At 44.1% G+C, this 17,267-nt stretch overlaps 1 protein-coding gene across 1 annotated transcript in view; it reads left to right on the plus strand.

Moving 5' to 3' along the window:
- Positions 1–814: 814 nt before the first annotated feature.
- PTGS1 (prostaglandin-endoperoxide synthase 1) overlaps positions 815–17,267 on the plus strand; it is an 84,371-nt gene continuing 67,918 nt past the window's right edge. Inside the window, exons 1-2 of the mRNA XM_044268555.1 lie at positions 815–913; positions 999–1,067. Of these exons, the coding sequence (XP_044124490.1) occupies positions 907–913; positions 999–1,067 (76 nt within the window). The 5' untranslated portion in view covers positions 815–906. The remainder of the gene's footprint in view (positions 914–998; positions 1,068–17,267) is intronic.

Here is a 17,267-nt window from a genome sequence, read left to right on the forward strand (position 1 = left end):
CGCTCCACTGTGATGATGTCAGCAGCGAGTGTTCCCCGCAGTGCAAGCAAATGGAGGACGTGAGATCTTTAGTTTTTTTCTTAACACAAGTGTGGGAGGTAAAGGCTGCACTAATGAGCAGTGATGGCCAGTTCGCATTGTTCGCCCGTGAACACATGCGGGCTGCTATCTTTTCTCACAAGTCCAGCGATGCACAGGTAAGTCCTTACCTGTGCCTGTGTGCGAGCCGATCTGAAATCAAATGCGGTCACCGGGAGCAGGCAGTTCCGAGAACAGCCGCCGGGGGCCTTCATCGGGCTGTTCTGTGAACTGCCTGCTCCCGCTGACCGCACTTGTTTCAGACCGGCTCGCGGCACAGGCACAGGTAAGGGCTTACCTGTGCCTCGCCGGACTTGTGAGAAAAGATGGCAGCCCGCATGTGTTCGCGGGCGAACAATGTGAACTGGCCATCACTGCTAATGAGTGCTCCACAGTAATAGTCCTTGTAGGAAAATAGCGGCATTATACTGCCGGTAGAAAAAAAACTACCAGCACCGGCAGGGCCACCAAAATACCATCTGTGTTGAGTCCATTGTTTTCATGGACCATAGGTAGGAGATACTCTGGAAATTAATTTTCAGCTTAGCAATGTCTGTAGAATATGGATGACACACAGAAGGCAAAAAAATTGACACACGGACCAAACACGGATTCTTCATGAACTGATCCCAACATAAAAATATGTGTCATTTAACCAGCAGTCCAGACGGCAGTGCAGGAGATCATTTCACTATGCCAGTCCTACTCATTGCAGGAGGAAGGTCTGGGAGCTGGGTGGAGGAGGGGTTAAACCAGTTTGCTGCTGCCTTAAGTGGGAAGCCTTCCCCAGTACATGTTCTTTATGAAGGATATAACATAACTGTGGAGATGGCTGGTAGGTCTCTCCAGCTTCGCTGTACAGCTGGCTATACTGGAGACACGTGTAAAACTGCTTCATGTGGACTCTTTCTGTATTCTAGGAGGATGGTGGTTTCTGCTGGTGGTGATCATTCTGAATATCTCCTCTTCTTTCCAAACTTCTGACACAGGTTAGTAAAGTTTCTTCTCTTCTCTGGATTCTGGAAGGTTAATTGGCTTCTCTAGGAATTGGCCCCTGGCTGGGTAAATGCTTGATTAGATTATAGGGGTGCGTACTCTGTCCATGGCTGAGGAATAGGTTGGTGCTATCTAAATATCAGGTAATAACACCTCCACACAGTGCATTCCATAGGGGGGTAGAAGCGTTCTAACTTGCACAGTACTGCAATCAGCTCTCACTGAGATGAACTGGTCGTAAGCGGAATTTTTAAAGTCCATTTTTCTTCATTCTGCATTGCTGTAATGTTCACCAAATGTATTAAACGTTTCACATTATTCGATAAATTTGTCGTATTTTTAAACCTAATAATTTTGTCTAGAGGTATTTTTTTTACACCACCCTCTACTGCAGTAAGACTGTGGCTTATTTTGCAACTTCGCAGTTGATAAATCTGGCATACGCCTAATTAAACCTAGCTAACCGTACTCTGTTTTCAAAAGTGTTGAAAATGTAAAAAATTCTAAAAAAGTTGCACATTTTTGTTCAAAAATTGATGTGCTGCACAGATTGCGATATTTGTTTTTCTGCAATTATTTTCTGATGCAAATGGAATGATAAATCGCCGTCAAAGTCTGTAATAGGTCACGGTGCATGTTACGTAACTTCATTATGGCTTGGGTCTTTATGATAACTGGATTATGAGCACCACATAATGAGTTTCCCGTTATGTAACTGCACATTCCTTCAATGTGTTCCCATAGTTTGTCTCATGGGAAAAATAACGTATATTATGCAGTAGATTTTTATTTATTTTTTTGTATTGGCTATGCTACATTTTTCCATACAGTTGAGACAAAGGTACTGTATATTGATGTACGCGTGCCATACTTTTGACTAATGGTATTCTGTGGATACATTAGACATGTTGGTAAAAATTTTCCGGTGTACACAAAGTGTGGTCTTTGCCTTATTTGCATGCATGTGTTGGTGCTTTGCACATATAACCACAGTGCTGCAACTCGTTAAAGGGGCTTTCCCATCTCAGACGTTGGGGGAATATTGCTAGGATATGCCCCCATTGTCTGATAGGTGCGGGTCCCCCCACTGGGACCCACACCTACACTGAGAACGGAGGCCTGAAAGTTGCGGAGGACGCACTGTGCATGCGCAGCCACCGTCCATTCATTTCTATAAGGCCACCGAGAATAGCTCGGCTATTTCCGTCGACCCCCATAGAAATTAATGGGAGCCATGGCCGTGCAAGCGCAGTGTGCTCCCATTCAGTACTATGCGGAGAGCGCTTGGTGGTGGCCAGACCCCAGGAAACTCAAGCCACCACCTTCCTGGCTCCATTCTCGGTGCAGGTGCGGTCCCAGAGGTGGGGGTCCTATCGATATGCCGCCATTATCGCAGATGGGAATATCCCTTTAAGACCCCCTTTCACACAAGTGATTTTTCCGCGCGGGTGCAATGTGTGACGTGAACGCATAGCACCCGCACTGAATCCTGACTCAATGGGTCTGTGCACATCACTTCTGCGTTGTGTGAGAATCGCAGCATGTTCTATATTCTGAGTTTTTTTTCGCAGCCCTGGCCCCATAGAAGTGATTGGGGCTTCAGTGAAAAATGCATTGTATCCAGATGCAATGCGTTTTTTTTTACTGATGGTTGCTAGGAAATGTTTGTAAATCTTCTGTGTTTTTTTTTTTTTTTTTCACACGCGTGAAAAACTCATCAAAAAACGAATTGTACCCCTTTTGGAAAAAACTGAAACACTGAACGCAATTATAGACAAAACTGACTGAACTTGCTTGCGAAATTTGCGTGCGAGTTTCACTGAATGTATCCGGACACAATTCGTAAAGTTTGTGTGAAGAGTGTTGTTCCATTACAACAGCTTATCCTCTATCCTGCAGGGATATCTGATCGGGGAGTCCAACAACTGGGGCCCTTGCCAATCACTAGAATTGAGCCCTGTCTTCCCTCTTTTGAATGGAACAACAGATACGCACGTGTGCCTGCTGCTCCATTCAACTCCATGGTATTGCAGGGGATAGCCGAGTACAAGCGCTTGGGTATCTCTGGCAGCCCCAAAGAGCTGAATGGAGCAGCAGCGCGCATGCATGTCCACTTGACGTCGGACCCCCACCGATCAGGCACCTCTACCCTATGTGAATGCATTGTTGTTGTAATGGGACACCCTCTTTTACAACACCGAACCCACAATACATCAGTTTTTGGTGAATCAATAATTTTTACCTATTTGTATAGCCATCCATATGACATTTACTACTACTATTGTGATTTTAATTTTTTTGCATTATTTATAAATTGGTAATTATGGCTGGGACTTACTAATTAGAATGAAATTGTAAATTGCATGAAAGTGTAATTCTTATATGTGTTTGTTCTTATTTATTTCTTCATCATATATATGGAGTGGACAGTTATTTGCCACTAGTGTTGTTCACTTTACTTTATTTGTACAGAGTTAGTACATGATTACACAAGTTATGGATGACACAAAATGTTGACATGCTGTCACAAGAAAGTGAATGTGGTTTTCAAACAATTACCCAATATATCATCAATGGGATTTGCAACTAAAGGAGGAATTATGGCCCATGTGCACAGCAATATTACACATCCCTGCGCTGGATCTCTTACTGTTCTAGGTGGAGCCAAGACCAAGGTGTGCTGTATTAGGGTGTATACAAACGCAGCACATAAACATTTCTGTAGCTGAAAAGAATCTGAATGGGATGTAATCGCCAAATACCACACCTAGATCACATATAACTCCCAAAAAGACCAAGATTACCATTAATACCACCATAGTGACCATAACATGCTCTCATACCAGAACAATACAATACAATCCAGTGACTCAAAGCGATGTCTCTTCTGATCAGTATTTGCCTTTCTTTTTCTATCTATCCAACCCAGTCCACCATGACAAATTATCCTGGCCACAACTTGCCTGTGTAGAGTTTGCTGTCCACAAGTCTTTGACTCTTCATTTTTCCAGCACTCTCCCAACTCTTTACACAAACTTTCCATACTGCTGCCTTCTTTAAAGGTGTCCTTCTGCTGCAAATTATAGGTATTGCCCCCACAATAACAGTGGCAAGCAGATAGTGCCCCAAACAGTAAAAGGGTCATAAACGGTACTACTGTCCCTACAATGTAATACTACCCCTTAGGCAGACCTCCCAAGTGTCCCTCTTTTGGAAGGATGGTCCCTACTTTTGATCCATGTCCTTGTCCCTCTTTGAGCCTTAAAGGGGTTGTCCAGGTTCAGAGCTGAACCTGGACATCCCTCCATTTTCACCCCGGCAGCCCCCCTGACATGAGCATCGGAGCAGTTCATGCTCCGATGCTCTCCTTTGCCCTGCGCTAAATCGCGCAGGGCAAAGGCATTTTTCTGAGTTCCGGTGACGTACCGGGGCTCTCTATGGGGCTGACAGGAACCCCGGTGAAGTCATCGGCACTGATGGGCGGGATTTGGCTCTGCCCTAGCCAGTAAAACGGCTAGGGCAGAGCTAAAGCCCGCCCCTCAGAGCCGGGGACGTCACCGAACACACTGCTGGGCGGAAGTTACCGCCCGGCAGTGTGTTATTGTAAACACAAGAGCCCGTGCCCTGCGCGATCTAGCGCAGGGCACGGGAGCGCATCGGAGCATGAGATGCTCCGATGCCAGGCTCAGGAGGGCTGCCGGGGTGAAAATAAGGGTATGTCCGGGTTCAGCTCTGAACCCGGACAACCCCTTTAAATGTCCCTCTTTTTGATCTGAGGTATAGATTTAAATTATTACATTTATAATATTGACCCAGAAAGTGTTTGTCCTGTTCCAATTCTGTATATTAGAGCTTGGCATGTATATTATTTCTTCTTTTTTTTTTTTTTTTTTCTATTTTGCAGAAAATGTTTGCACTATTGTGTAAAAGAAAACGATTGAAGTGTATAGATATTAAGGAAAAATGGATCTTTCACACAATGAACTATAAATGTCCCTCTTTGACCGTCCAAAAAGTTGGGAGGTATGAGGCACTCTAACAATGATGCTCCTTTAGTGCCTTCCCACACTTTTTCCTCTTATCCTCCTCTTCATATCATTTTTGGGGAAACTGGAGCTATGATTTTGTCACATACAGTAGTCTCACAAGCTTCTTAGAAATGAATAGTCCTTTCTCTCTCAATATGACCTCTCCAGGTAGTGCATTGAATTCCATGTAATAAAACAACAGTATTTGGGCTCGTTCACACGTCCGTTGCCGTATTGCGGCCCGCATAAGGAGGGTCCGCAATACACGGGGCACAGGCCGTATGCATTCCGCATCACGGATGCGGACCCATTGACTTGAATGGGTCCGCAAATCTAGAGATGCGGTATGGAACCCCACGGAAGCACTACGGAGTGCTTCCTGGGGTTCCGTTCCGTGCCTCCTCACCGCAAAAAGATAGAACTTTCTCTATCTTTTTGCGGAACGGACGAATCGCGGACCCATTCAAGTGAATGGGACCGCGATCCGCATGCGGCTGGCCCACAGTCGGTGCCCGTGCATTGCGGACCTCAATTTGCGGTCCACAGCACGGGCACGGAGGGGCAACGGTCGTGTGAACGAGCCATTTTGTAAACTCATCCTGAAGGCAAATTCACATTTTAACATTACCATTTTATAGGATAAAATTAGAGGTCAACTTTAGGCCAGAGACAAATTCACACAGGAAGCATAATAAAATATTATAAGTGAGCATAAAAAATAAAAAATCATGGAAGGCGTTCTGTCCCTCTGCATCTAAAGAGTTCCAGATAAACAATGCTGCAAGGCACGGTTTAATTACGACTCTTGAGTTAATTGAGTTACGGGATGCTTGAGGCCTCAGGCGTTGCAATTCCATTGAATTGTCTGGCTTCTGTCCTGTTTACATACAGGTTCCCCCTCCAAGGCTTGTAAACAGATTCCAAAAAGATTTTGTGTATCAGCCACAGAAGTCTGAATCAAAAGTCTGACACAGAAGCAGTCAACCATCACTAGAAGATAAGGAGAGAAGAATGTCCCTTTTTCAATGAATAATAAGAGGAGTGTTGTGGCCCTCACAAATCAGCATGAAAAAAGCCCAATACTGGTCTTAAAAATTTGAGAAGATTCAGGGACTGAAGACTTAGCAAGCCCTCTGAATTTACGCTATGAACTGTGCAACAAAATCTGCACCATTTGGTAAAAGTCCAGTAGATACACTATGGAAAATACAGAGTATACTGTATATCAAGATGTACCCTTAGGCCCCTTTCACACGGGCGAGTATTCCGCGCGGATGCGATGCGCGAGTTGAACGCATTGCACCCGCACTGAATTCGGACCCGTTCATTTCTATGGGGCTGTTCACATGAGCGGTGATTTTCACGCATCACTTGTGCGTTGCGTGAAAATCGCAGCATGCTCTATTTTGTGCGTTTTTCACGTAACGCAGGCCCCATAGAAATAAATAGGGTTGCGTGAAAATCGCAAGCATCCGCAAGCAAGTGCAGATGCGGTGCGATTTTCACGCACGGTTGCTAGGAGACGATCGGGATGGAGACCCGATCATTATTATTTTCCCTTATAACATAGTTATAAGGGAAAATAATAGCATTCTGAATACAGAATGCATAGTAAAATAGCGCTGGAGGGGTTAAAAAAAAATAATAATAATAATTTAACTCTCCTTAATCCACTTGATCACGCAGCCGGCATCTCTTCTGTCTGTCTTCTGTGCTGTGTGCAGGAACAGGACCTGTGGTGACGTCACTCCAGTCATCACATGATCCATCACACGATCTTTTACCATGGTAATGGATCATGTGATGGACCATGTGATGACTGGAGTGACGTCACCAAAGGTCCTGTTCAGCAAAGGAGACAGAAGAGATGCCGGCTGCGCGATCAAGTGGATTAAGGTGAGTTAAATTATCTTTTATTTTTTTTAACCCCTCCAGCGCTATTTTACTAGGCATTCTATATTCAGAATGCAATTTTTTTCCCCCTTATAACCATGTTCTAAGGGAGAATAATACAATCTACAGAACACCGATCCCAAGCCCAAACGGGTTTGGGTACCAAACATGCAGATTTTTCTCACGCGAGTGCAAAACGCATTACAATGTTTTGCACTTGCGCGGAAAATCGCACATGTTCCCTCTATGCACCCGCACATTTTCCAGCAACGCCCATGTGAAAGAGGCCTTAGGCTCCATTCAGATGGACAATAGGAAACTAGGTGCTCTCCATTTGTCCGCAGACCCATTTATTTGAGTGAATGAGTCTTGTGGCAAAACCGGACCAAGAAAGAAGATGTTGTTATACTCTCTGCACGGGCTGATGGTTTGTGAGGAAAATAGTCCATGTGAGTTATTCCCACTGTACCCCACGCCCATAGCGGCAGACCATGCAGTTGCTATGGGGCCCGGGAGTTTGAGGGGCCCGGGCAGGCTGATTGTCCCCGCCCCCTTTCCAATCGAAATACGTCTCCCTTCCTCCTTGGCCCTGCAGCCAGCCACCAAATCCTTTTGTCTGCTGTGCTCTGCTGCTTCCCCTGCCTAGTATCCTTACAGCAGCAGAGCACTGTGTGAGAGAGAGGGCCCGGCAAGGTGCTTCACTGCTCTAACCTCCTGACCACGGACCTGCAAGGTAGTACAAACTCCATGAGCTGTTGGTATTCCCATATCCCACAGGGACACAAGCAGCAGACTGCACACTCTATATGACCGTTATCTAATCGCTCATACGTAGAGGGGGAGGGGACACACTAGGGTGCTGACGGCTGGTTAAACCTATGTGTATTAGGCCGAATGCACACGGCCGTGTTCCGCCGGCCGAGAGCGGTCCGTGGTATGCCGGGCTGGATTTCTGTTCAGAGCAGGAGCGCACGGCGTCATTGGTTGCTATGACACCGTGCGCTTCATGCTGCCACTGCACTACAGTATTACACTATTCGAGTGTATTACTGTAGTGCAGCGGCGGCATGAAGCGCACGGCGTCTTAGCAACCAATGACGCCGTGCGCTCCTGCTCTGAACAGGAATCCAGCCCGGCATACCACGGACCGCTCTCGGCCGCGGAACACGGCCGTGTGTATTCGGCCTTATGTAGGTGTAGTTAGTAGGGACTTAGCAGTTGTGCTGGTCTATGTGTGTGAATGTATACATACACACAGACCTGTTCACAGCTTATTCACCTCACAGCAGCTTCCCATAGACTTCAGACCCCATAAGTTATGGTCTGTGGTAGCGGAATCCATAACAGAATTCTTAGATAACCCGAACCTTGTACGCCGAACTTCAAAACTCAAGTTCGCTCATCCCTAATTATTATGTGTGTGTATATATAATATAGACACACACACATAGTACTAATGACAACATCTGCATGTATTTGTTATGGGGGGGGGGCAATTTGGAGTTTTGCTATGGGGCCCCATGATTTCTATGTACACTCCTGGTTATTCCCATTGAATGTAATGGGTCAGAGTTGAGTCTGAGTACTGTCCGTTCTAGACTTGGGAAGCATCTGGACAGATAAATCTCTCATGTGAAACCAGACTTGCGGTGCAGAAACACCCAGGCTCTTGAGACTGAGGCAGCCCGAAAGGTAGAGAGGGCTTAAAGGCAGGAGACTAGATGTATGGTATTATGTGTCCCCAACTGAATGGAGCAGGCTGCTGCGGTGAGCACTCTATCTACCACGGGTGCGGGTTGTTTAACACAGCAGAGATCACACCAAACCCCTTCATTTAACCCCTTAGATGCTGCGATCAACAGCGATTGCGTCCTCTGTGAAGTAAGGCAGAGGATGCAGCTCCCTAAGCCTTCCAATCGGAGCCAATGTGCAGTACGTGGCCCTGCAGGGTGAGGCGTATGATGAAGTCACAGGGGTAGTTACTAACCAAGGGGGGTTATAGTACTCAGTCTTTTATATACCCTGGGCAGACGTACAGCAGTGATGGAGAGGCTGGCACAGGGGTCCTCTGGGGCACTCTCTGTGTATAGGGACCAGGCCTGATGGTAGGTGAGGTGCCCTGGATGTTGCAGGTTTTTAATGTGCCAGTGGCAAGATCCCTTTAAGTTCGTGACGCCAGTGCCGGTAATGGTGGCACACCGATTTATGGTAGGAATAATTGAGGAACACGATGTTGTGGTGAACCAAAACTTCTGTTTACTGAAACAGTTAACTATATACAGTCTTTGGTCAAAGTTCCATATGTAAGAGGTAGTATCATGCAGGCTTTACATCAATTGGCAGGCACAATGTTCTTGCAAGATACTCAGAGGGTTAAACATTTACAGATCAGGCTGCACTTTCCTCAGAATCCTGTCTGGCTTTATCCCAAGACACGTATGCCCTATTGCTGGCTTTATCCTTGGTTAGGGAAAACTTCCTCAGGTATATGTCTCCTTGCTTTAAATAGATCCTTCTGCCCTTCAGCTCTCTGGAATCACTTTTGCTCTGCACTGTACTTTGTAGGAACTTAGTTTCTCTCAGGACTCTTCCCCTGGATGCAACTTCTGAGCTTCTCCTGCTCAGGAACCTCAGGCAGGCTAGACTGCACTCACTAGCCTCCTGGATTGAACTGCCCCCCCCCCCCTTCCTGTCTGGGGCTAACTATATATACTAGGGGTTCCCTAGCTCCCTCTACTGTCTAGGAGGAGGAACTACTCCTAACAGGCCTGATACAGGGAAAAATCACATACAACATCATATAAAATACAATGACCATGTTCTACAGGAGGTGGAGAATAACGTGGCCATATTGACCCTTGTGCAGTGCCCACATTAACCTAGTGGGACACTACAAATGCAGTGAAATCGTGGACCACCGATCAGTTACCATGACAGCCTGGGGCCTGCTGAGGCTTCCCAGGGCTGTCATAACCTACCTGTTAAGCTGTGCAGGGAGCGAATCAAAATCCTATTCACCCTAATAGATCTCTATTAGGGTGAATAAGACAAGGGATCAAAAGATCCCATGTACTAGCCCCCTGAGGGGGCTAATAGTTACTAAGTAAAGTAAGAAAAGTTTAAAAAAAAATAAAAAATAAAAATTGATAGTTAAGATCACCCCCTTTTCCCAATTTTATATATAAAAGATATCAGGTATCACTGTGTTCAAAAATATCTGAACTATTAAAATATTTTAAAAATTTGCTGTGTGGTGAATGCCAGAACAGAAAAAAAAATTAAAAACAATTCGCCATCTTCTTTCCTGTTTTCCAATTCTATGGTGCCATTAAAAAATACATCTTGTCCCGCACAAAATGGAAAAATAAAAAAAGTTATGGCTATTGGAACGTGGGGAGGAAAAATTTTAAAATGCTAAAATGAAAATAGGGGTAAAAAAGATGCCAGATGATACAGGACATTGAGGGTTATAAATAGTTTAGCACTGAATGATGTATAATTTATCTGAAAAAGGTTAAAGGGGTATTCTCATCACAGACAATGGGGGTATACCGCTAGGATATGCCCCCATTGTATGATATGTGCGGGTCCCCCCGCTGGGACCCCCACCTACACTGAGAACGGAGGCCCAAAATTTGCGGAGGGCGCACTGCGTATGCGCAGCCACCGTCCATTGCTGGCTCGGCTATTTCCGTTGACCCAGTAGAAATGAATGGGAGCCGCACCTACAACAAGAACGGAGCGGGGAGAGCTGTGGCTGGAGGACTCTGGATTTTCCAGGGTCTGTCCACCACCAAGCGCTGCTCCTATAGAAGTGAATGGGAGCGCACCGCGCACGAGCGGCCCCTGCTCCCATTCATTTCTATGGGGCAGACGGAAATAGCCAGCACTCGGCTATTTTCGGCGGCCCCATAGAAAAGAATGGAGGGTGGCTGTGCATGGGCAGTGCGCCCTCCATTCATTTCCCTGCTCCATTCTCATTGTAGGTGGGACCCGCACCTATTAGACAATGGGGGCATATCCTAGCGATATGCCCCATTGTCTGTAATGGGAATACACCTTTAATACACGTTTACCCTGCATGGCGGCACACTTATTTACCTTAGAAACCTTGCTACTAGGCGAATTGGAATCTCTAGATGTTATATGGATGCACAGGCTTTTATGAAGCACACAGATGTACGGCATGGGCTGATGGTGTGGGATGGTTGGGTATGATATAGGCTGATAGTGTGCCATGTTATTTACCCATACAACACAGTATTTGAGGCCTTAAGCTGAAAAAACATAGGATTAGTAGAGTGTTGTTCAATGCTTAGATCCTTTCATTCTCTGTATTGTATTTTAACTGCTAGACAAACAGTCAGGAACTAAAAGTCAAAACAATGCACTAAACAATGACTTGTAAACCTTCATTTCTCTACGGAAGTTACTTCTACCATACATAATCTATATCATGAGACAGTTGTCATATCTCAAGCATTTTTGATACCTGCAGAACTATTATTTTGTGACTGTAGATTGCGCAGAAAGTATGATCTGAAACAGCTTTTGTGGTGGCCAAATATTATCTCTGTGGGTAGTCCAGATGAGTTTGACCACCCATATCTTTAAGGGACAATAAAAGCAGATACTACTCTCAAACACATGCCTCTTCTGTCCTGTAAGTGGATAACTGTACCACATAAAAGTTATTAGCACACACAGAGTTTGGTCAGAAAAGGTAAAAAAATGTCATGCATCGACGCAGGGGCCTAGTAGTCACAACTGGTTTCTATAAGGGTAAATACACATGCTGCTGATTTTTTGCAGAAATTGCCGTCCCATTCATCTAACTAGGTCTTTCAGAAAATCTCTTTTCAGATGAACGTGCAAAGGGGCATCTCCAAGAGAAAGAGAAATGTCTCTGTAGTGGACAGGTGTGTAGCTAAGGGCTCATGGGCCCTGGTGCAAGAGTTCAGCCTGGGCCCCACTTTCCTTGTGCTTTGTGGCCAGGGGCAGGGATTGTGAAGTAATTACAATTGACTGGGCCCCACAGTATATTTTTGAACAGCTTCCCCCCAGCAATGTCTTCGCAACCCCCAACTCATTTGCAACCTCCACTCCTTTGGCTAGTCACGATCACTCTCTCAGACGAGTCCTGGCAGCCACTCTGTCAAGTTCCTACATTGTCACTGTATATAATGTCATTGTATAATACTGTTGAGGGGGCCCCAAAAATAAAATATTTGTCTTCCTCTTGAGGGGGCCCCTTGTAGGTCAGGTACCCAAAGCAACCGTTTCCCCTGCTTCTGTTTATAGCTTTTGTCAACAAATCTGCTACATGGAAATATACCCTAAATGCTACATAGTAGGTGAAGGACCCTGCTGCAGATTTTGCACTGGAACAAAAGAACTTGAAATTATGCATCTGCATCCAGGCTGCTATTCAGAGTCACACTTATAAATAGGAAATCCACCGGTGCTTCTTGTATTGGTCATCAAAGGGATTGGTTGGAAGTTCTACTCCTATTGCGTCTGACTGACTCAAAGTCTGCTTTGTTCTTGAGAACACATACTTTTTTAGTAAAAGTGAAGAAGATCCTACTTTAGAACTGTAAAAGTCAGCCGAATATTCCAGGAAACTATTTCAACAGAGGGAATTCAGAAAGCAGAATATGAGGAGCCCAAAGCAGCTGGGGCAACATAAACAAGTGGAGTTGTGGAATGACCATACATTCATGAACACAGAAGATTCCTTCTCTACTCTCTTGACTGTAATGAAAAATACAGTCTGATCATCTTCTGCTCTATTGATAAGGTACTCTCTAGGACAGGGACCATCAGTATTTCATCCATTGACTGGAATCTGTCATGATTGGATCCAGTGAGCTCTATAAGATTTATTTTTCGGTGCTCATACATTGGAATTTTGGGGTACCGTGGTTATCAGTCCATTCCATGGTAACGCACGTTCTATCATCGGGCATTAACCAAAACCAATAGAAACATTAATAAATAACGACAAACACTTATATGGATGAATAATGGCCACAATATTTATTAAGGGGTTACACAATGATTATAATAAAACATTTTATTCAATAAATAAATACCAAAACGGTTAAAATTGAAACCATTAATAAACCATCAAGCTGAACCATGTCCACCCAGATTGAGCTGGGAGACTAAACCCCCACTAATAAACACCATGATGGTTCCAAAAGTTAAAGCAAAAGGGTGGGAGGGCGGAGCGCTGGTCTTCTTTCTTCTCAGACTGGCACCGAACCTCAGATGGTGCAGTCTTATAAAGGGCAAATCTTCCCGCCACAAGCTTAAATAACCAAATAGCTGTTGTCCAAGATGTCCCAGCTGAAGTGACCAGAACCAGCTCATACCAGATGTACAGCTTGACCTAAAAATAGACACTCGGTAAGTCCACTGTAAAACAAGAGGGAAAGCAGGGGGAGAGCAAGTGGATCGTACCAATAACATGTACGGAGACAGCATTAAAACTGAAGTTTTTGAATCAATCGACTTCGGATCAATTCGCTCAACCTTAATTGTGAGTCACAACGGTGACAGGTACTGATGTGAGTCATGGATGTCTGTGCCATCTAAATGAATGAAAATAAATTCTGCTAATCCGTGAGTGTCTCTGGAGGGGATCTCCACTAATCAAGCATTACTAGCTTATCCTAAGGGTAGATTATCAGTTTAAAATGTCTTTCCTAGAGACCGAGATAATGGGGCACATTTACTAAAGTGTTTGCGCCTGTTCTAAAAAAAAAATGCTGATTTAGACAGTCATATTTACTACTGATATTGCACCTGTTTTTGAGGTTTTTGCGCCTTGTTCACCTATTTTGATTTTTGAGTTTTTATTTATCTTTTGCACCTGAATTTTTCGCAAAACCATTCTAATTTCTACTCCACTCCAGGACTAGCATACATTTCTTTGTCTGTTTTGAGTGTTGAAGTGCGACCCTTTTTTGCATTGCACTTTCAGGGAGACATCTGACTGTTCTCCGCAAAGATGCACATTTTCTTTCAAATAAATTAGACCAGTGGAAGTGAAAATGAACCCGTCTAACTAAAAAACAACCACCAGAGGTCAGACTAATAACAATACGCGTAGTCTAATTCATCAACAGCTCTACAACCTTTAACCCCTTGAGGACACAGCCATTTTTCACCCTAAGGACCAGGCCATTTTTTTCAAATCTGACATGTCACATATGGTGATAACTTTAAAACGCTTTTACTTATCCAAGCTATTCTGAGAATGTTTTCTTAACACATATTGTGCTTCATGACGGTGGTAAATTCGAGTCAAAATATTTCATTTTTATTTATAAAAAAATACAGAATTTAACAAAAGTTTGGAAAAATTTAAATTTCTCTACTTTTAAAATAGATAGTTATACTTCCTAAAATAGTTATTACTTTACATTTATATATGTCTACTTCATGTTTAGATCATTTTGTAAATTAAATTTTATTTTTTTGGGACGTTAGAAGGCTTAGAAGTTTAGAAGCAAATCTTTCAATTTTTAAGAACATTTCCAAAACCCAATTTTTTATAAGGACCAGTTCAGTTATGAAGTCACTTTCTGGGGCTTACATATTAGAAACCACCCATAAATCACCCCATTTTAGAAACTACACCCCTTAAGCTATTCAAAACTCATTTTACAAATGTCGTTAACCCTTTAGGTGTCCCACAAGAATTAAAGGAAAATGGGGGATGAAATTTAAAAATTTCACCTTTTTTTTTTTTTTTTTTTTTTAGCAGATTTTCCATTTTTCCTGCAACACATCAAGGGTTAACAGCCAAACAAACTTCAATGTTTATTATCCTGATTCTGTAGTTTACATAAACACCCCATATGTGGTCAGAAATTGATGTATAGGCGCACTGCAGGGTTCAGAATGGAAGGAGCACCATATGGCTTTTGGAGAGCTGATTTATCTGGAATGGTAATTGGGAGCTATGTCGCATATTAAGATACCCTGAGGTGTCCCTACAGTGGAAACCCCCCAAAAAGTGACCATTCCGGAAACTACACCCCTCAAGGAATCTTTCAAGATGTGTAGTGAGCACTTTGACCTCAAAGGTGTTAGGAAAACACTTGGCAGTGAAAATGAAAAATTTCAATTTTCAATTTTGCAGGCCTGAATTGGCAGACATGGATTTTAGGTGCCATGTCGCATTTAAAAAATTCCTGAGGTACCCAGAAATTAAAAACCCCAAGAAGTGACCCCATTTTGGAAAGTGCACCCCCGTACGAACATTTTAAGGAGCGTAAAGGGCACTTTTGACCTAACAGGTGTTTCACAGAAATGAATATGTAGTGGTTGGTAAAAAGTGGATATGTAAGCTATTCTGACTAAATCGGAGATATAAGGTGGTAAAACTACAGAGTACATAAAGGATGAAATTAAATTAATACTCCATAGATGTGTGGTACATTTTGAAACAATCCTGCATGCACAGGCCGGGTTTTTCAAGGCAGGTTTCACAGTGGTAAATGGTGTCTTTCCTTATACCCCTTTTGGAACACACCATGCATCATTTTTTGGGTCCTTCCCTTCCTTGCTGTCTGGGGTACTTGACCTGGAAAATGTTGCATCGGTAAAACACGGGCACCATGACTTCCTGAAGTACTGGGGCTCTCCCTAGCCTGGCTTTGAAAAATTAGGGCCTTGATAACCACCTCTTGGAGCTGAAGGAAAGTTCCTGTGTGGCCTGCAGATTGAAATGGCACATACGCATTGTACATTGCCGTCTGTACAATGTGTACGGCCAGCTTTTTGTACCACACTTTTGTTTTTTATGTGGCGCTGTAGGGCTTCAGAACTTGATCTGAAAGATCCACCCTTCCCATGTACCTGTTGTAATCAAGGATGCAAACTGGTTTGGGGACAGTGATAGTGGTACCTTGTACAGCGGCAGGGGAGCTGGCATTAGTGTGAATGGTGGTCAGTACAAGGACATCCCTCTTGTTCTTGTACTTAAGCTCCAGCATGTTCTCATGGAGGAGAGTCCTATTTTCACCCATTCTCAGTGGTTACCCTACCAGGGATCTAGGGAGACCTCTCAGATTTTTGTGCACTGTGCCGCAAGTCACAGTACCTCCGGCCGTTAGGGACAGGAATAAGGGTATGCTGGTATAATAGTTATTCACATAGAGGTGGTAACCCTTATCCAGCAGTGGGTGCAGTAAGTCTCACACCATCTTCCCACTAGCTCCTAGGATGGGGGGGGGAGGGCATTCTGGGGGTTCTATCTGGGAATCTTTTACTTCATAAATGCGGAACTGGGTGTACCCAGAGCTACACTCACAAAGTTTGTAAATCTTAATGCCATACCTTGCCTCTTTGCTAGGCAGGTACTGGCAGAATCTAACCCTCCCTTTAAAAAGTAATAGGGACTCATCAACACAGACCTATTTATCAGGGGTGTACACCATATACCTAAAAAAACAGGTGAAATAATTATCTAGACAGGTAATCTCCCAAATGTGTTGTTAGTTGATTATTTTTCCCTACCCCGGTATCTATATGCTTACTGCAACCAGTGTAGCTATTGTTTTAATTTCTAAAAACAGGTGAGCTTTATAAATGTGCCCCACTATGTGTAGCTCATCTCTGCTCTGATAAATAGAGGAGGGTCCTGAACCAGGGAGCCCCCCAATACCCACACACTCCATCAACTCAGTGTTCCCTAAGGACAGACAAGCGAGTTCAATGAAAAAAACATATTGGGTGTGGCAGTATGATTTCCCGTTCTGATCTCCGCTCTTCTGACAAAGAATCGTGCAGCATTATAATGATTTATAATGCTGTGTGTTCCTGCCAAACCTGTATCTACTGAATTACACTGATGGCATTATGTCTGAACAATTCAGTAGGTTCGAGGTCTGGCAGGACACACCACATTATAAATAATTCTGTCAGAGAAGCCAAGGTCAAGACGGAAAATCACACTTAGGCCGCATGCACACATCGTTACCCGGCAGTGCCTGGATTGCAGCTCGCAAACAGCAGGTTCGCAATATACAGGCACTAGCTGTGTTCACACAATATCGCAGAAGCAGACCCATTCAAGTGAATCCAGAAGGAGCTGTGTGGAGTGGAGGCACGGAATCCCACACAAAGTGCTTCCTTGGGGTTTCTCTCCGCGCCTCTGCACCTCAATAGAATATGTTCTATTTTTTTGCGGTGTGGACGGATTACGGACCCATTCAAGTTGAATGGGTCTGCATCCATATGCGGCAGCCACACGGATGG

The sequence above is a fragment of the Bufo gargarizans genome, chromosome 9 (assembly GCF_014858855.1).
Source record: "Bufo gargarizans isolate SCDJY-AF-19 chromosome 9, ASM1485885v1, whole genome shotgun sequence".
In the NCBI taxonomy this organism is placed as follows: Eukaryota; Metazoa; Chordata; class Amphibia; order Anura; family Bufonidae; genus Bufo; species Bufo gargarizans.